Below are 15,375 nucleotides of genomic sequence, written 5' to 3'. Positions count from 1 at the left end.
CAATTTTAGATAAGTTTGAATTAACAAGAAAATATCACTCTGAAACATGAATAGAATGATTATCCAGTGCATGTTTATTGTTTTATTACATAAAGATCTTGAAATAGTATATGAAAGCTTATTATAGTTCTTTTTTCTTGAAAAGAAAAGAAATGCATTAAAGGTAGAAAGGCCCATGTATTAATAATATTAACATACAAAACCCCTTCCAAGAGAAAGAGAGAGAAAATGAATAGAAGACATTGGAGCACAAATTTCATCAATATAAGTTATCTAAAGCATCTCTGGAAATGAATATATTTGAAAGATCATTACGTCAATAATCCTTAACAACCACATTTTCAAATGATGCACGATTTCATACATAGATACCAAATTCAAACTATTCACATTGGCATTATAGCGAATCATCTTTTATTATAATACTTGTTGTTGCATGATTGATATTGCTCTTGTATTTTGTTAATTAAGTAATTCATTCTTATAGTTATGTTACAGAATATGAGATAAGATATCATATCAAATATATTTTTTATCATACCAGTCACGGCGTTTGTATACGTTAATCCAACGCGAACCACCCATAATGAGCATTATATCAGTTAAATGACGTCACATATATGTCTTTTAAAAACAACGCACCGCTAGCTTCATTATGTTTTCAATTAAAATATGTATTTCAAAAAAGCTTAGTTTACTTTAAAATGAAATAGGCCACTATCTGAAATTCTGATTCTTAAAAGGAAATATCAATTTGAATTTTGTTTTCGCTGAGGTTTCTGCAATGTGTTATGTAACCATTATTAATATTTGAATAAATCACTATTGGTCTTCCCTCAATTAAACAGTTTGATGTTGTTTGTATGTGTACATTATGTAATGGTAAACGGGAAGAATAAAACGTTCTGTGAAGCTGTGCATGTAGGTTTTTCATAATCTAATTTTTTCATTTTTTGAATTAATTTTATTAATTTTTTAATTCTGAGTACATATTTAAATCAGAACTACTATTAAAAAATCCTCTAAAAAATAGTCCTACCTCCAATCGGTCATAATTATATATACGTCCTATTAATTGCCCCAATGAAACCTAATACACACTGACAACAAAGATATTCCCGAAGTCTTGATTGTAAGTTGAAGTAATGGAAATTATAACGTTGAAGTGGGCCTACCCCCCCCCCCTTCCCCTCCGAAAAATGTCCCACTAATTATTATGGATCACTACATGTACAACGTAGTGCTAAATCGGATATGAGAGGGGGACAGAAACAGAATGATAAAAGAAAGCGATTAATAAAATCTGAAGATATATTGATAGAAAAAGAAAAACCTGTATTATACAATGGTGAAGATTGATTAAGATCTGGAGAAATAAATTGAGAGAAAGAGAAAGAGACGAAGGAATTCAGAAGAAGGACATTGATAAAATTGGTGATTGAAAGAGAGAGTGATAGTCAGAAAGAGGGAGTAATGGGTAATATATGTTGAGATCTAAACGTAACCCTATATGGACAGAGATATGTCTGGCTGCCTGCCGTAGCAACAAAAAGAGTTGACATAAGACTTAAAACTCCGTTTTGTTGACGATTAGCCTTGCATGAAGTCTTTTGTCTTTTTTGTTTGTTGTTACGGCAGGCAGCCAGTGGAACGGATTCGTTTGATAAAATTATGGAAATGCAAACATTACTTTAAACAAACAGAACTCTGTTATTCCTGGCCCATTTTTCCTGATTGAGATGTCATTTGAAAGGGCAGAAAATAAACTTTCTAGAAATATGATTTTTGTCCTTAAAAATTCAGATACCGTTTGCCAAATGACTCTTAAATACCCTTTCTTCAAATTGTTTTATTCACCCAAGTTTCTGAAATATATGTGCATCATATGAGTTGTATCAGATGAAAGAAGAGGATCTAAGCTTTACAAATATGTGTCATTTATTAATTATGATTGTGATTAAGTTATGATAAAACATTGATACTCATGTTCTCGGTTTCATTTTTTCCTGAACGCACTGTATTTGAATATGGTCCTGACACATCTTATTTTGGTAAATAGTAATGTATCACGTTATTTAACCTTTTTAAGACAATGATAAAGTCATCGTTTATGGAAACGAAATAAAGGCAAAAATAGGTTTTGTTTTCTGATCATTAACAAGTAATTCATATAACGATTTAATATGTAAAATTGGAAAAGGTCGAGCTCAAATTCATACATTATGGTGATGATGACCATGATAATGATGATGATGATGATGATGATGACAATGATAATGATGAAAACGATGACGTTGATGATGATGATGACAATGATGGTGATGACGATGATGGTGATGATGACATTGATGGTGATGACGATGATGATGATGATGATGATAAATACTACTGAAAATACTGTTAGGCCTATAGCTGTAATTATTAAACGATAAAATGAGCAACCAATGTAATCATCTTGTACGAGTGGATCAACAAGAAGCGCTATAATACAAAGGCCTGGACCCGAAAGAGGGGGCCCAATTCGTGAGAAGAAGAAAAAGAAAAATCGCACCCCCCCCCCCTTAAGCACCAGGGGAGGGGGTCCGTCTTCAAATAAAGTTAAAATTAACATGTTTTTACGTGTTTTTCCCACGGGGCGGCGGACCCCCTCCCTGGATCCACCACTGTGGATGACTAGTCTAAGAAAACACCCGACGATCGGAAGCTATAGTCTGTTTTGTTTAAGAAAGGTAACGCAGAAAAAGCAAAACTGTGCTCTAGATAACAGTAACACAGAACGAGAACAAATACAAATTCAAAGAACTGACAAATAAATCACATGACTTACCTCTTAGTGTCCTATATTATCCTTGGATTGAAAATTCCATGCACATGGTATTGAGGAAGCGAGGTCAAGAATAAATACTTATTGAGCATAATCACTGTGGGGGGCAACAAGTAGCACGTTTCTATAGCATTCCTCTGATGCAACAATGGCGCGCAATTTGTGACAGCGCGCAGCTAACACAATGGACTGAGAGAAGGCGTGAACCGACTGGCAACTGATTATCTCCGGGTTATGTTTTTGTGCATAAACGTATAGTAGAGATTTGCAATGATTCGCAAGATGACAATGACCATTTAAAAACATTGTTGCATGGACTTCTTGTTTACAAATCTGTTCCTGAGCCGCTCAGATTAGTTGGTTCAAGTCATTGTGGTACACATGCACAGGCGCGTACGCAGGGGGGGGGGGGGGGGGGGGGTTGAACCCCCCCGTCAGTTTTGTGTATGTGTGTATTTTGGAGCAAACCCCCCCCCCCCCCCTTGTGATTTTTTTTTTTAATTAAAAAAAATGCACATGCAGGAATAAAATTTCGGGTATATACATGCAGTCTTAAGGGATATTCTAAGCCAATTCTCTTTTCTCCATCATATGGATTTGAGAGGCTTTAAAATGACAATCTTGACAATTTTTGGCGATTTTCTCTATGTGAGAGGAGTTTCCATGCACCCCCTTGAATTGTCGTTCCTGCATTTCATGTTTTATGACCTATAGTGCCTAATGGACATTCTATTCTATTCTATTCTATTCTAATAGTATATTTGTAAAGCGCTTAGAGACATTTGTATTAAGCGCTATATAAAAATTAAATATTATTATTATTATTATTCTCAAAGCTGAGTCACTTTGAGATTTGCACACATTTTTTATAAATATCAACCTCCTTTTAACTTTCTCATTAGATCTTGATCCTTTAACACATATTTTTTCAATATTTTATCAGTATGATTTTCTGCCCTCGACTTAAGACAGCAGTGGTGGTGGTATGCGCGTACGCAGGGGGAGGGGGGGGGGGTTAGAGGTTAACCCCCCCTCCCTTGGTATTTTTTTTAAAATAAATATTTCTAGCATGGGTAGGGAGAAAGTTCCATTCGGGGAATGTCCTGGGATATAGAGAGTGTTTATAACAGTCCTTTACAGCGGATAACTTCTTGAATGATACTGAAGACCTTCTTGCAGATACCCCTACTCCAGATGACCTGTTTTGGTAGTGGTGGTTATAGATGACCTAAAAGAGGTGACCTAGCTCCCCCACACGGTGACATATAGTCACCGTGTATGACATAATCTAAATACGACTTATAGGATAGGTAATACAATGGGTATCAAAATTGCCTATTAAACCGATACCTTGAGGCTTGAACATCTTTGGGGAAAACATATAACAGTCTCTTTTGGCATCGGGCTTCTCATAGGTCGATTAGCGTGAACACGATGTACGTTTGGCTTTCCATACGGAGTTTTCTCACTTAACGTACTACGATGATTCTCGTGAATTATTTTTTGATTTTTATCGTTAATCCACTTACAGTAATTGTCCTACATTAACGCAGGTGCATAAGCTTCGTGGTCTACATTTCATGAGTGACCCAGACAATTAATTCACTTCATAATTACCTAGCAAGGAAGCTGTGAAAGATACAGGCATGTCACGCTCCTCAAACATCCGCGTGCGCCTGCTCTTCGACGATTGCACACCATTTCGCCCCGGTAGTGTCGGCAGGAGAAAGTGTTGGTTTCTGCTCAACATCGATGCGTGCCGGAGAATTACTGATGTGGAGTATTGCATTCAGAATACATTCCACCTCGGAAGGTCATCTCAGATTGAACTCCTGTTAGACGATTTTGTTCTTCCCCCATTTGAAAAGTCGGAGATCATTAAAGAAAATGATTTAATCAGGTGAGGTAGAGATGACATTGTTTGAATGTTTATTGCAGTGAACATGGTCATGATGTTGTTGTTGTTGTTCGTTTGGTATTATAATGGCTATTAGTCAAATTTGACTATTGTTGCCAATTTCATCTCATCTCTTTCTTTTAATGTCTTGGTAAAATTATTATTTCTTTCTTTCTTTTTCCAATCTCATTTTAATATAATATTAGTCATAGTCTACAAAAAAATAAAAACAAAAAATTATTTCAAATTAAACCACGATCCGCACACAGTTCCAACTCACGCTGGCCCTGTCCTTTCTATGATGCTTGAATGATGGTGGTGGTGGAGGGCTGGCTGAATAAATTCAAGCACACATAAAAGACATAGCTGCATTACTATCCTGGCTGTGTGTTAAAAGCTGTGCTATAACACTACTGTACAAAACTCAACTGATTTCACTAAAAATCTGTATTTTAGTGACAATTGATGACACCAAAATAGCAGTAGAGTAAAGGAGCCGGTAATCGGACAGCTCCAGTTTTCGGCCGATCTATTGGATGCATGGTAAAATCCCTTTAAAATACATCGCATAATAGCATATCACATATCCCACACATACCATACCATGCCAGTATCACTGAAGAACCACATTTGCAATGGAAAATATATCCTAAAATATCACATTTTAGCGATGTAATCGGCGGTCCCGCTACCCAAATCTGAAAAATCGAGTTTCTTACGCGTGTATGTAAGAAATATGGGTACCATAAAATGAGCTTTATTTCAAGTATTTTTCAGATTTAGAGCCCGATTTTGTGTTGGTCGCAAGCTTAAAAGTATCTCATCGCATGTATTAAGTCAATGCAGCCGGACCCCGCCACGCACACACGATATGTCTGTCTAATTCAGATTCCAACTTCCGATCACCGCTGTGCCTGTCTTCGGCCAGGCGAGCACCCGGGTGCTCCGGCGTGGGATACCTGCTCCGCCCGCTTGTGCTATACATCAGCGCGGAAACGCACGGCGCGCGCGAGCGCTTCCTATTGACTTTGTACATGCGTCCGAAAACTGGTACGCTATGCCGATAACTGGTTCCAAAACAGTGAAAATTGAAATGAATATTGTCATGGCAATTTGTGATTTTTTTCTGGGATTCTTTTTTTGTTTAAATAATAATAATATTTACTTCATGATTTGAACAAGAAATGATAATAAATAGGAAGTAAAGAGTCCAAAAAATAGGATTTTGTCTTAAGTGGCCGAAAACCGGGTCTTTTACTTTTTCAACTTACCAATGACTGTTAGAAAGAATTATTTAAAAATTCAAATTGTAAGTCTACTGACTAAGTCTGTCATACTTGCCGATCAGCCACATCGGCATGATTGTGTGCATTTGTGTATTATGAGTGTATTGCCTATTCATGTGTGCGAATGCTGCCTATTAACTCGTAGTTCAGTGCTAATACGCATTAGCATTGACTCTCTATGCTATGCTGGAGTGTTTAAAAGGGGAACTCCATCCTGAACTTCTGGAGTTCTGATCTCTGATTGATTCTGAACACCTCCCGAAATAAAGGCTGAAATTTTGGGGGCCATGCTGATTCCCAATTCTATATAGTCTAGATTGATGAAAGTTTCAGAGCTGAATTTCCGGAAAATCTGATAAAGAATAAGATAATTATTGATTTGTAAATTTGTAACCAATCAATTGTAAATCGGCAATTAATTTGATTTATACTAGTCTACATTTGTAATTTTAAACACTGAATGATTTATTCAGCTCCAATGCTAGTCTGTGGGTTATCTATGGCTAAATATGGTAATATTTTTATCTTTCCCAATTTCGTGCAGGGTGAGGTTTCTTGGTGAAGGTGGTTTAAAGCCAGATGAAATTGAGGTAAAGGAACTGCGTGATGCTGAACCGAAGCAAGCAAGCAAGAGGAAGAAAGCTAATACAGAGGCCAAGCTGGTCGGGAGTAGTGAAGGCAACATGGCCCGTACTTCAAGAGCTAAAAGGAAAAAGGCTTGTAGAGAAAAGAAGGGGACTAACAATAAGGCGAGGCATGAAGACAGATTGATGAATGATGGAATGGCATTCCAGGGAAAGGAGAAAATAACAGAAGCTGAACAAACAAGCAGATTAGATTCTTTAGCTTGCTCTCCTTCAGCCAAGAATGGCACCCCAAAATATTCTGCTAGAGTTCACAAACGTTCAACTAAGAATGGTCAGGCCCCTCTTAGGCATGGTTCCAGCTCCTCATCAGATTCCAGCTCAGAAGATGGTGAGCAGTCAAGGGCAATCTCGAAGGCTAAAAGTTTTCGCAAAGTTGTAGGCAGGAGAAAGGTGCGACCATCGAAGTCACTGATGCAATCGTCCACTCAAGCGCAAAGTTCTGTGAATCCCGGAACGTCTGTTCTTCATGCAGGGGGCTCAGGAAGTAAACAAATCAAAACCAATGTGAGCAAAATCAAGTGTAATGGATCCGGGCCGTTGCATTCCGACTCCGAGTCGAGCTCGACTGAAGAGGAGACGGTAGCTAGAAAGAGAAAACCTTCTCTGAAGAGTTCAGGCTCAGGACTTCTCGGCAAAACACCAGTGGCTAACATCGTGAAGAGTGGTAAGAATAAAAGAAATGGCGTGACAAGAACTGAAAGTACCTCCACCTCTTCGTCTGTTTCTTCTATGTCCTCTGCATCTTCCTCATCAGACTCTGGTGAACATCCTCCTGGGCAACTTCAACAGAAGCAAACCATGAAGAACAATACTGAGCCAGGAGTGGCCTTGACAAAAAAGCCAGCAGAACTCCCTAAATGTCCAGTTCAAGGGAAAGAGCTCTCCTCCACCAGGAGTGCTTCGTTGAAGAAATCAGTGTCAAAGTCCTCTGTTGGGCATGTCAGGTTTTCATCAGACTCTGACTCTGGTGAATCCGAAGCAGGAGGTGGTATGCAACCTTCTGCTACAGCAAGGCCGCTTTCAGGTCAACCAGCCCAACAAAAAAACCTTGAGCCAAGAATTCCCATGGTCGAAACAGGGACAACTGAAGACAATCCAATGGAGCTAGAAGAACCATATAATGGTGTTAGCGAGATACAGGGAAAAAGATCTGAGCATTGTAACAACCTTTCTTCTTTGGATGAGTCTAATTGCAGTACACCAGGTGGGATACAGGCAAAGGTCAGTAATTTTGCAGTATGTAATCAAGTTGAAACATTCAAACTACTAATAACATGCTAAATATATTACTCATTGCGGATGTAGTATCGAAAAATAATATCGCTAGTGATATTCGTTTGTCTCGCAATGTGGTCAATAAGGAATCTAAAAGATCACGACGTTTGACGAAGTGTTGCAGATAGCGCACGAAACGTCGTGATCTTTTAGATTCCTTATTGACCACATTGCGAGACAAACGAATATCACTAGCGATATTTTTTTCAATACTAATAACATATTTGAGATTTGAAAAAAAGTTACCATCAGTGGTAAGTTTTATGCAACAGGGCTCTGTGCATGCCAATAAATCTGAATGGCAGAAACACTGAAAATGAACACGTGTGCATTGGTAGTGCAATATGCCAGATGTTTTTATTTTAAATGAAATAATTTGTGAAATCAAAACATGAAACCAAAATGTGAAACCTTACTCTTTGTCTTTCATACCCCCCCCCCCCTTAAATTGTATAATGTAGCTGTTGAACATTGCCGGACAGAAACCCAAGCAGTCCACGAAACAAACAAAACTCACGAAGCCAGAACAGCCCAAGAAGCCAGTTCAGCCCAAGAAACCAGTTCAGCCCAAGAAGCCCAAGGACTACAGCAGCTACCCACCTTTAGTTGGACCCCCACGTTCTGGGGATATCATTGCATACAAGGTATTGTATAAACCCATATTTTCTTGTTGAGATATTTTTGAGGAACAATTGATCCAGGAAAAAATTCATGTAAAGCCACAACTGCCACCAAGTATGAACCTAGTATATATTTTCAATAATTATTCCATTTCTGTGGATCATGAACTCATTACCGGGTATCACAATCATAATATAAATATCATTTCAGAAGAAATGATTCAAAATAATCTATTGAAGTGGTGGTGGTGGTTATTTTACCTGACAGCTAGGAAAGCAATAAATGCTTGTTAGCAAGAAAGAAAAGATATTATACTCTGTATCAAGTTCATTCTTTCATTTTGGTGCAGTCCCTAATATGTGTAGTGGTAGTCATCTCAATGTTTTGTGTATCTTGGTCTCTTTAATTAGATTCTGGAGCTCTCGGGTCTGTACACACCTGAAGTATCGGGTTATAAGGTAAGTTAATCGGCTCTTTTTCTTTTCTTTTCGGGATTGTATTGAAAATTTTAGAATTGTATACCAGTAATTTCAGAAAAGATGTTTTTGAAAAAGTAAATTTCTACCCACAAAGAGAGTAATGAAATATATTGATAACCAATAACTGGATTTGAGGAAATGGAGAAAAAGAAAAGGTCCTAATGTCATCAAGAAACACAAGTTAGATATTACATTTTTTAGGGTAGTGTATAAAGGTCCTTGGTGCTAGAAGCACCACTGTGCACCATGTGATCCACAGTAAAGAGGTAATCATTTCATACAAAGACTTCTAAACTTAAGAATTGATGATACTGTATTTAAGGGAAAAAAATTATATCACAGCGTGGTAGAGTATTTTATATAGTAGCTAGGCTATATAAATTGATCTAATTATTTTATTATTATTATTATTGTTTACCATGAAAGATGATGTAAAAAGTGGCAAGAGTTGAAATCTAACGCATACAACGTACCAGTTGTCTGACATTTATGAAGCACCGATCACCAAAACGGCATCTTCTGGTGATGGTAAAACTGGTGGCTAACTTCAGCATCCGTTCACCGGTACATGTCTGAGGAAGACATCGAAACTGATAAACTGATAAAGTCCTTAGGATGTGTCTTAGAACTAATTCATAAAGATTTCAGCCATCGTGATGCCATTTTTTAGTGAAATCTAAAGAGTGAACAATTATATTTATATTCAGGAAGGAGAAGTGATCAACTTCAATCATTCTAACTCCATGATGGAGCTCCGACTCAGTGATGTGGCAATGGCAGCAGAGCCAAAGAGAGATGGTGGAAAGTTTGAGATGGAACCAGAGGAGAATGACGAGCAATCCAAACCTGCCCCGATAGACAGACTGGTACTTCTTAATTTATTTATTAATGAATATTTCACCAGGGTAGCCCATTCAACAAAAATTGGTCTTCCATGGGGCCCTGAAATGTATACATCACAACTACAGACAGTTAAAAAAGATAAAATACAATCAAAGAATTGTAACTTAAGTAATTTAATGAAATTGTAGAAGATAATAATAAATAATGAAGCCCCTAATTATGAGCAATATGTAGATTACTCGCTGAGAGACGAAAAGGAAAGAAATCCAGGAAGATAGAAAGAAAGAAGAGAGAGGAGGGAATAGGCAGAGGTCTTGTGGTCGAGTGGATATGTCGCCAAACTGTCGATCACAAGGTCTGCGTTTCGAGTCCCGCCGCTGCACTAATGTCCTTTGGCAAGACATTGATCTACATTTGCCACACTCCACCCAGGTGAAGTAAATGGGTACCTGGTAGGAATTTATTCCTTGAAACGCAGCGCGCGTAACAGCTGCACTGCTAAAGCCAGGGTAATTATGCTGCATTATTGTAGAGCGCTTAGAGACTTCTGACAAAGTAAGTGTTAGGCGCTATATAAGCCCTGTAATTATTAATAGGCAGGGAGAGGAAGAAAAGGACTGTGACAGCGTACAGTTGAAGCCACCGATAATACGTGAGGAAAGGGAGAAAATGAAAACATATTTTTCAGCACTGTCCTGACTATACAGGCAAGATGAAGAAAATGCTGAACAGACAATTTTAAATTCTTTAAATTACTTATTCCGTTAACAGGTAAAGGTAAATTATTTTACAGGGTTGCTCCTCATAACATGCATTCTTATAATAATCATTCTGTATGACATATCTTTCTTCCTTTAACCAATATTTTTCTGTTTAAACTTTATTCAACATTGTGAAATTTCTTTATATTGCATTCTCCTTTATTATTTGATACTCTCAAACCTTGCTATCTCTTAAATCGCATTCAGTATCATGTTTATCCAAATAATCTCATACAAGCCATACTTGTTCCCTATTTTTATTTCCTCTTTGCAGGTATTGGTGACCTTACCCTCTCTGATTGAGCCCAAGCTGATCACATAACCTTGGGTCAACTTTGACCCGACAGAGTTGACCTTCAGACAGAGTCGACCTCTACTGTAGGAAGATTTTCTTACCTGTATACTGCTATGGCAGCTGTATATGCAGTTTTATTCTTTTTTCTTCTTTTTTTACATTACCATTTATGAATTATGTTAAATTCAACTGTCAGAAGGCAGAACAGTTTCATGATGAAATTATGAAATTTACTATATTACCTGTATCAGACATCTGAGCAGTGGTTTTACAAAATCATATTACACTTGTTGCAATCCTAAAAGAGCTAAGCAGTAATATAAGACCATATTACCCTCTCATGAAAAAGCCTATGGACTTTACGTGTTAGAAAAGCAGTAAATATAAGACCATATTCTTTGCGCTGTATTTTGTCATTTTCATTGCGCATCTATTATGCGTACGAGAACCTGCGCACTTTGCGCACACTCTATTGTGACGTTATAATCACACCAAAGGCACACTGTTTGCAGTATTTCAAAAATTTCATCAAGCAGCTGAATGCACAGTGCTGGTTTGTCAAAGTTTTTTCAGTTCTTTGAGATTGTCATGGTTGATTTATGTATTTGCTCGAGATGTCCGATTTGGATAACAATAACAATGTTGACTGGCTTAACTTTCGGGAGATACCACATATATTGCCCTCACAAGACCCATATTGACCTCGTCTTTGACCCGGGGCAAAATGAGTCTAGTTTGGGAAATATTATGTGGTATCTCCCTCAAGGCCAGTCCATATTATATAAATGTTCTTGAGATATGAGCAAACTCTGACATTAATTTGATGGATATTGAGACTAAACATATTGGTGTTTGGGGTAATCACCCAAGATACTTAAATGTATCTGATGTGTTGTAATTGCACTAGAAAATGCAATAGTGCTGAAATGCGGATCAGTACTGTTTCTGTCTGACATTGAATGCAAAAGCTTTGACAAGATGAAAGTTATGGTGTTCAAGAAGGGTTTTACATTAGTTTTTCTTCTCTTCGAAGCCAAAAGAGCACTCTCTCTCATCCAACTTATTCATACCCCTTGAAAATGATATGTCTATTGTTTTAATACAGTGGGACCTTTTTATAACGAGGTCCTTGAGGCCATAGAAATGACCTTGTTATATCAGGAATCTTGTTTATCAGGGTAAAAAAAACCAGAAGAATATAAAGAACTGGGATCAGCAAAATCACCTTTTTATAAAAGATACCTTGTTAGATCAGAGCTCTTATGATTAGGCTCCACTGTAGTCTTTCAAGAATCAAGGGTGGACTGGTTGAATTAGGGCCTTTGGTGTATAATTTTAAATGTAAGGGTTAAAGCCCTGCTGCACTACTTATAGCTACTTGTGCCCTCTATACAGCCAACAATGCCCAAGCGGTACCCGTTGATTCCCCATGATGCCCTTTTTCTTTACTTTTTGATGAGATAACCGATGAGATATTTGATGAGATAAAAGTGATATCGCAGGGAGGTCTAATCCCTGCATGTCAAGCTAGTGCAGAGGGGCTTTAAAATGTCACATCCTTGAGAAAAATTAATCTGGACAAATCAATTACAGAACTTGGTAAGGGTAATACCATTGTGTCTCCAAATATTTAATGACACTTTCAGACGGATTGTGTCCAAACGCTTGTTTCCACTTTGAACTGCCTGTTTTCCATTCCGATTCATCTGCAATTTGGTTGGTTCAGTGGGGATTCTTCTCTCTAATTACCTTGCCAAACATTACTCTTCATTGCCATTAGATGCTAAAGTGCGTATCAGGACACTTACTCCCTGGACAAAAAACCCTCGGACAATAGACCAGTTCACGGTTAGCACCTTACTGCTATGACCCCGAATATCCACAGATCTTCAAAACATGAAGAGGTCCCACTTTGTACATTTTGAAATAATCACTCCTACAGCGATGGAGGTGCTTTATAAAATAGCCTTTGTTCCCCCTTTTCAAAGAATACTTCTACCTGTGTACAATGGAGTGCACTGAATGTGCATGAATGAATAATGTTACATAACTTGCATGAGCACGTATCCAGTATTTCGTCTCCATGTATTTCAAAATTTGTTCTGCAATGACCTTTATCTGCTCATGCTCAGACTGCAACCGTGAACTGGCTTATTACCCCTATGGACGATAGGTAGGATTCGTTACATTATGTGCAACATTTTCTACATTGTCTGGTGTAATATTAAGATGATGATGATGATTATAATTTGGTTAAATTTGGGCATTGATTATCTCAAAATGCTGGAACAAAAATCATGTCAGATATATATATATATATATCGTTTAATTGAATTATGTACGTCTACTCAAAATTTGGTAATCTTTTTAACAAATTATTGAATTTTATTTCACTGCTGTACATACCTTTATATACATATATGCACAGTGCATCATGAAAACAAAAATTGTGTGCCTGTAAATAAATTGGTTACCATGAAAATCAATGCTTTGTATTTGAAGTGTTTCTCTTGTAATAGTTTGTGGTGACATTGAGAAAGACGGAGAAAATGTAGTGATATTGAAAGAAACTCATACACTGGAAGAGAAGAAAAGAGAGAGTGAGAGAGAGAGAGAAAGAGTGAGTGAGAGAGAGAGAGAGAGAGAGAGAGAGAGAGGGAGGGAGGGGGTGGAGGGCAAGACTTTGACTATGTAAGGCAAAGTGCAATGTAGAGAAAGAGAGAGATAGCCAGACAGGAAAAACAAACATCTAGTTTGTGTGCTTCAGAGTATTTGTTACTGAGTGAAACTGTACAAAACAAATACAGTATGTGCCCTTGGTTGGATGGGTAGAATAGTAGCAAAAGAAGGAGTACTACATTTGTATTCAGGATGTTAGCCCTGGATTGTGAAGAGTTGCGATTCATCCAGATCGATCGCAAGTCCTCCAATCAATCGCTAAGTTAACATTCTTTCTCTTTTAGTACACATACTGAGGTGCGATTAATATCAAGATGTGATCACTTTGAATCAGTCGCAAAGTTATAAGACAAGGCCCTGAACTTGAACAGATTACCTTCAATAACACTTCAGATTACAACGATAAAATGAAACAAAACACTTCACTAATTTTGCTTTATTGCAATTTTATTGTATCTAAATACATATCAAATGCCACTGTTTTATTCGAAGTTAATTGCACCGTTCAATTATCCTTGAGATGACTTCTTATAAATACATGATTATCTTCTCTTCAGAGATTACAAATAATGAATGTTTGGAACTGTGTACTGAGGAATGAGCATTGTGGAGAAAAATAGAAATGAATGTAAAGTCTCCAACCTGAATTTACGGCTACCTCTCTATAATGACCACCTATCAAAGGACTATTGTATTCATGTACATGTACAGTGTATGTTATATTCCTTAAGGAAAATGTGTAGTGTAGAACCTGTTTAGGGAGGCCATCCGTCTTCAGACGCCACATTTCCCCCTTTGGTGGCCTCAATAAACAGATTCGACTAGACCATGACTAGTACACATGTACCATTGCTAGTTTCAGAGCTCATAGTGGGTGGATAACTTTGTCTTTGGCATCCTCTAAAATGTTGGATACTGGCAAAAGTACCATGGAAAACTGACTTCAACATGCATACATTATTTCCATCTAAATTTAGTACGGCAATACAATTTTACAAGGTGATATCTTCTAATGCCTTTGTTCTGGACAATCTGTCTTTCAAATAATATTTACTTTGTCATGCACAATAAAATTCTAGCTTTTTTTCATTAATACAGAGGATAGGGATTTTATGTAGATGTACTTGTACATTCGCACTGACATACAAGCTTTAATCAGGAATATACATGTCTTCTCTTCTTCTTTTTCTTCCAAGAGTAGTACACATCATCATCTTCATTTTAAACTGAAAGAAAGTGATAATATTGAACAAATTATTTTTCTTGTTCCCTGTATTAACTTCTTTTCACAATTTCTTTGTCAATACTACATGGAATGGACATAATACAATTTCATGAACATGTAACCAATATGTGTACTAAAAACTAGGACAAAAAAAATATTTTTGTACATGTAGGTCAGAATTCAAAAGGCTCTTTTTCTTATTAAACCTGCATAGATAATCAAACATACAACTAATTCTTATAAGTGATTGTGTGATTTCTAATCCCCTAAACAGAAAGTCACTACTCACCTCAAATGACCAGCAAGTACTAAAAGATGGTATATACACATTGTATCAAATGAATGTATACCGAATATCCATGTTGTACAAGTATGAGTTTTTGTTCTCTTCAAAATGATTAAAATAAAATGCATTAATACAACATGCCAGATGTGTAAACAAGCAAGTTCCTTTTATTTTGAACCTACAGTACCCACTGTCATGAATATTAAGCGCATTTCCATACCACTACTTTTCAAGAGGCACAAGTGTAGAAAATTCAA

General features: G+C 37.1%; 1 protein-coding gene across 1 annotated transcript; it reads left to right on the top strand.

Moving 5' to 3' along the window:
• Positions 1-4,264: 4,264 nt before the first annotated feature.
• LOC100888408 (coilin) lies at positions 4,265-12,359 on the top strand. Its single transcript, XM_003729525.3, has 6 exons — positions 4,265-4,724; positions 6,552-7,875; positions 8,391-8,573; positions 8,961-9,008; positions 9,737-9,895; positions 10,908-12,359. Exons 1-6 carry the CDS (start codon positions 4,471-4,473, stop codon positions 10,953-10,955), a joined length of 2,016 nt encoding a protein of 671 aa, XP_003729573.2. The 5' UTR covers positions 4,265-4,470; the 3' UTR covers positions 10,956-12,359.
• Positions 12,360-15,375: the final 3,016 nt, after the last annotated feature.

Source organism: Strongylocentrotus purpuratus, unplaced genomic scaffold (assembly GCF_000002235.5).
Source record: "Strongylocentrotus purpuratus isolate Spur 01 unplaced genomic scaffold, Spur_5.0 spur5_scaffold_14, whole genome shotgun sequence".
Taxonomy (NCBI): Eukaryota; Metazoa; Echinodermata; class Echinoidea; order Camarodonta; family Strongylocentrotidae; genus Strongylocentrotus; species Strongylocentrotus purpuratus.
This window is presented reverse-complemented; position numbering and strand designations above follow the sequence as displayed.

What these genes read in the sequence shown, in the direction of transcription:
- LOC100888408 (XM_003729525.3), top strand. Translation starts at nt 4,471, where the DNA reads ATGTCACGCTCCTCAAACATCCGCGTGCGCCTGCTCTTCGACGATTGC. An exon ending in CAGGTGGGATACAGGCAAAG is followed by an intron (nt 7,876 to 8,390) that starts GTCAGTAATTTT and finishes TGTATAATGTAG; the next exon opens with CTGTTGAACATTGCCGGACA. An exon ending in GGGATATCATTGCATACAAG is followed by an intron (nt 8,574 to 8,960) that starts GTATTGTATAAA and finishes CTCTTTAATTAG; the next exon opens with ATTCTGGAGCTCTCGGGTCT.